Genomic DNA, 5,235 nt, shown 5'->3' with positions numbered 1-5,235 from the left:
CCTCTTCCATTTATACTGGCAGCCATGTATAGCCTATCATGTGATGAAAAATGGCATTAAACCATACAACAACTCTTCATACAGATAATGCCTTAGAAACACAATGCCTTATTATTTTTGTTTCTTTTAGAATGCTTGCGTATCCTGGTGAGTCATGTATGTACATGTTTCTGCCTAAAGCACCATGCACCACATACAAATTACTCAAATTCAGTGAAAATTAATTATAGGCATAAAAACTAGTTTCCAATATTGAGATACATTTATTATGTGTTCGATGCAATACAACAGATTTTATTTTGTGATTTAAGGACATAGACATTCTTCAAATATATACTGTTAGCAAACTTCCAATTTTATTTGCTAAACACTGGACTTATTATCAGTAATTCCATGTGTAGACCATTCCAATGGTTAACCTACAATTACATGTTGGGTGTGAACAGTGGTGACGGTACTGCTGGAAGTGGTCGCTATGTTGCCTACCATTAGTAAATGGTTTCTTATCTGGAAGAGATCGCCCGCCAGTGCTGCTGCTAAGATAGCGCTAACGTAACACAGGTAGTAACCCCAGGATAGGAAAGTGTGTAATCCTGTCGTCCATAGAATCGCCCCAAGTAGCATGAGAGACGCTAAAATAAAAAATAAAATAAAAAAGGAATAAAGAAGAATCTAATCTTCTTATAATGTCTAATGAGCTATCGCTTTGTTATTGTTATGCTAGGGTATTTCATGACGCAACACGGCGGTAATTCTAGTGCTTTTGCCTGCTTGCCTGTGAATTCGCTGGCTTTGCATTTGTCTTTGTATTCTGGCGGATTTTCAAGGTGTAGCTATATATATATATATATATATATATATATATATATATATATATATATATATATATATATATATATATATATATATATAGTTTTTAAAGTATTGCTATAAAGTAATTTGATATACCAATGCAATCCTTTCGGCTTTCCACTCCCTCTCCCCTCTTATGCATAAGGGATACAATACGCAGAAATCTGGAGTGAGATAGAAAAAGAATCTGGGCTGGATGAAAACCTTGAAACTGAAGTTACACCAAGTAACCTACAAGAGTATGTGTAGACTTTCCTTGGGATTTATCTACAGTGCTCATATAACCAATAATAAAAAGTTGCAATTACCTGTCGACAATATAAGGTAAATTTCTTGGTTACAAGGAACACATGCTGCAAGGTATTTAATGTTTTACAGTTGTTGTTGTTTCTTAAACCTATAATAATGTTCTAAAAATCGATTAAAAATGTCCTAAAGCCATCTCCCCTCCGCTTCTTCCACTGTGTTGGTTGGTCAGGCAAGGAGACTAATCGACCAACGGTTACACATAGGGATTAGCAATAACAAAAGTGCCATAATAGTAATTCTACCTTAACCCCCAAACCACCCCAACCTCCAACCCCATCCCTCCCCCCCTCCCCCCTCTCTCCGAACCATCTTAGCAAGATAAGGGCGAAAATCCATGAAACTATGAACATGTGACTGATGGTAAGTTAAATTCATCTAGCCTCTTCCCAAAGTGTGGTTATAATAAATCTAAACTAACGAGATATGTATGTATGGATGGATGGATGGATGGATGGATGGATGGATGGATGTATGTACGTATGTATGTATCTATGTACATATCTATGTACGCAAGTCTGTGCATTTATCCATCCATCTGTATCTGATTCTGCCTTTTCTACTATCTATCTAAATGCACGTACAGAAGAATGAATCTTAATTAATCAAGCCATGTTCTTGGGTGTAAAGTATTTTTCCACTTTCAGAGCCAGCAAGGCTAAGATCCTTTGTAAATTAATGCAGTGATCTGGATTATCCTGAAGGTGTGTTCGATTCGTTTAAACATACCACATATTATCCCAGTGATGATGGCTCCAAGTATCATCCTGAGGTCCATCTGAAGGAAATACACGATGAGAAGTACTAGTATCACCAACCATGCAAGAAATCCCAGCAACACCAACGCGCGTCCCACTTTCATAGCGTCTGAAACAGACATCATGACAACCATGAGTTTACAAATGTTTTGCAAATTTCTTTTTCCGACATATTCATTGGCATATATTATAAAAGTGAGTATATTTTGGTTAATAAAAGACACGAATATCCCACACACATTACTTATTTCTTTGTACATTTGTTCGTCTACTTTTCATGGATCCAAGATAGCATTTAGGAATATAAATGATATCCTTTATCAAGTTATTATATCTTCATTCTGTGCATATTTGTTTTCTAAAGTCTTGTGTTTTCTTGAAAATATTGACAATGGAAGATAAAACACACACACACACACACACACACACTATATATATACATACATATATATATATATATATATATATATATATATATATATATATATATATATATATATATATATATCACTCTGTAGATACAATGAACAGCAATATTCGCAAGCGAATAAACTGATGAAAATGTTTCTTTGCATGTCTTAATATCATTTTTAAAGAAATGATGCTGTTCTGGTAAGTTGATATTTGTGTTTTATTTATTGCACATTTAGACATACCGTATTTTTCTTAATATATAAATCAAAAAGATCAAACGCCTAATTGTTTGAAATGTACGATAGGATTATCATCCTAAAAAGTACATTTTCGTTCTCTTTAGAACGCAGTTGGTTAAAATAATAAAACAGACTCATAATTAAGCAATGCGATTTTTATGGGAGATAAACAACACACACGTCTCAGCTGATTTGTGCGCATTAGAAAAATTATATTCTTCATCAAATATACATCACTCTTTGCACAAATACGTCCATAGACTTCTAAAATTTGCGACTAAATATTGTCTAAACTTTATGCAAAGATTATGGTTATTAAAATCGGGGAAAATAATCTAAAGGAAATAAGAACATCGTACCTGTTAAAATGCTGCTAGAATCAACACACGTCGACACCAACGTGGAACAAAACTTCCACAATCCAAGCGTATAAGATGACAAATCGTTCCACGACGTGGAAGCCAGAGAGATAATCCCAAACAGGATTCCTAGACCTGTAAGAATAACGGCAGCCCACATTCGAGGCGTGAATGCGGAGAAAGGAATCATTCTGAATATTTTGAAACGATTCTTTAAGCGGAATGAAAATAATTAAAGAAATCTGGTCTCGTTTTGTCGGTAACTGAAGGCGCCAACTTGCCTTTGACCGCGAGATATCTACTTCAACTGGCCAAGTGTGTTCTATGACATCCTTCAAAACAGGAAAGCAAACGTAGTCCATTCAGGATATCCATCCTTAAAGCTGTCTGACTGATCTCCATATAAGACAATGAAACTTCATTTACCCGGATTTTCAGCAAATGGTTAAAAAACATTAATGTTTTTGACTACTTTTATTTCAGATGCAAAAGACTGTATCAGTATCTGAGAGAACCTCGAAACACAAATCCAGTTTTTCCCAAATATTAGATCATCCCAGCACAAAAGGTTTTTAAACATGTTTAAATTTAGCCTAAAAAGTGTCATCATATAATCGAATCTTGTTCATGTTCTTAAGACATATTACTTGTGTTTTTTACTTTTTTATATTTTTAAGACCGCTCCGGTGGCCTAATGGTTAGAGCGTCCACCTCGGATGCGGGAGGTCGTGGGTTTGATCACCGGCAGAGTCATACCAAAGACTTACAAAAATGGTACTAACAGCTGCTTCGCTTGGCGCTGAGCATTAAGAGGTTAGTGTTAGGACTGGTCAGACTGGTGTCAGGATAGTGGGACTGGGTGGGACATCATGCTACATGTCTGCGGCATGATGCCCCAGTGTTAGACATCACTATAAACTGCCACACTGCAGACATCGTAGCGATATGACTGATTTTTTTAAAGCTACGTTAAACATCCAAATCACACACACACACACACACACACACACACACACACGCACGCACTTGTGTTTTTCCCCAAATCCTAATGTTGTGGTCTATGCTATACGGATTATGTGGAAACAAATTATTATCTATCTTAACCAGACGATCGTGCGGTGTTTTACAAATTCTGTGTACATTGTTTTCTCTTTCCCCATTCTTTCATTTTTTCTTTGAAAGAATAAATGACCCTGGGTCTTAAATCGTTTGACTTTCCAATCAGATTTCAAAATTCAGAATCACCTGAACATGAATTGGACTTTAAGTATTCGCATGGAAATTAACGGGATTCAACCCGCTAACCACTTAAGGATCAAGGTGATATATTGTACAACAGTGATTCTTCAAACGTTATTATTATTATTATTATTATTATTATTATTATTAATTGAAAACCAAATCTGTCAGAACTCCTTAAGTCATGTCTTTAGAAAGAGCGGGACAATCTATTGAATTTATAGCTACATAAACAATTCTAAATTACAGGTTACAAACAAACACACACACACACACACACACACACACACATGTGCGTGCGTGTGTGTACAAATAGTGTAGGAAGGAAGGTTTGAGGAGCCCGGGGGCAATGTTCTCTAGTGACGCCCCTACCTTGCCACATAGAAAAGTCTTTTTATGTCAGTTGCCAACCTCCATCTCCATCCATCCACATCTAGATATTAAGATTTTGTGAAGAATTTCCACCGTTGATTTAAGATGAAGTGAAATACTGAAATTTTCAGCTAAAAAATGTCTCTTCCGACAACGCAAATAATTAGTTGCAGGATGGTCGGAGTAGTGCTTTCTATACACATTGAGGGTATTCATTTATTACTAGGCAATGACCTAGCTGGAGATAAAGTTATGGGTAGTCCACTTGTAACTACCAATCCTTGTTCGGATCGAAAAGATGGTCCTGCTGAGAACGAAATCCCTGATTTTTATCCTCCTTGTGCAGTTGCCATAGCTATGACAAAACAGCTATTGAGAATGACTTCAATTAAGAAATTGTTCCATTAGATGACACATTTATTGGTGAGTCTTGATGAGGTCACTTTTGCTCCTCGTGCTAATCACTATATATATATATATATATATATATATATATATATATATATATATATATATATATGACATTGATCATCCTTTAACTACTTGTTCTTTCTAGCTAATAATTAGGGTGCAAATGACATTCACTTGTTATCTAACAGGAACAAGATCCTGAGATCTTCTGTTCTTTTCATAAAGCAATTAGAAAAGCTGGAGCCACACAAGTCCCAGTTTGTTATTTTAAGAAAAATGGGGTCC

At 35.7% G+C, this 5,235-nt stretch overlaps 1 protein-coding gene across 1 annotated transcript; it reads right to left on the bottom strand.

The window, feature by feature from the left end:
• Nucleotides 1–243: 243 nt before the first annotated feature.
• LOC149805493 (uncharacterized) lies at nucleotides 244–3,243 on the bottom strand. The gene is made up of 3 exons (XM_089950086.1): nucleotides 2,929–3,243; nucleotides 1,888–2,025; nucleotides 244–632 (listed from the first exon to the last, which is right to left on the bottom strand). The coding sequence occupies exons 1-3, from the start codon at nucleotides 3,116–3,118 to the stop codon at nucleotides 415–417; spliced, it is 546 nt and encodes a 181-aa protein (XP_089806212.1). The 5' UTR covers nucleotides 3,119–3,243; the 3' UTR covers nucleotides 244–414.
• Between the last annotated feature and the right edge of the window lie 1,992 nt (nucleotides 3,244–5,235).

This window comes from Sinohyriopsis cumingii, chromosome 2, assembly GCF_028554795.1.
Source record: "Sinohyriopsis cumingii isolate HCF-2022 chromosome 2, ASM2855479v2, whole genome shotgun sequence".
NCBI classification, from domain to species: Eukaryota; Metazoa; Mollusca; class Bivalvia; order Unionida; family Unionidae; genus Sinohyriopsis; species Sinohyriopsis cumingii.
The sequence above is the reverse complement of the archived record's forward strand: the minus strand, read 5'-3'. Positions and strand labels throughout refer to the sequence as shown.

Coding starts and splice junctions, on each gene's coding strand:
- LOC149805493 (XM_089950086.1), bottom strand. CDS start 3,118: ATGATTCCTTTCTCCGCATTCACGCCTCGAATGTGGGCTGCCGTTATT. Junction 2,026..2,928: donor TTCTAGCAGCATTTTAACAG/GTACGATGTTCT, acceptor TGTCTGTTTCAG/ACGCTATGAAAGTGGGACGC. Junction 633..1,887: donor CATCACTGGGATAATATGTG/GTATGTTTAAAC, acceptor TTTTTATTTTAG/CGTCTCTCATGCTACTTGGG.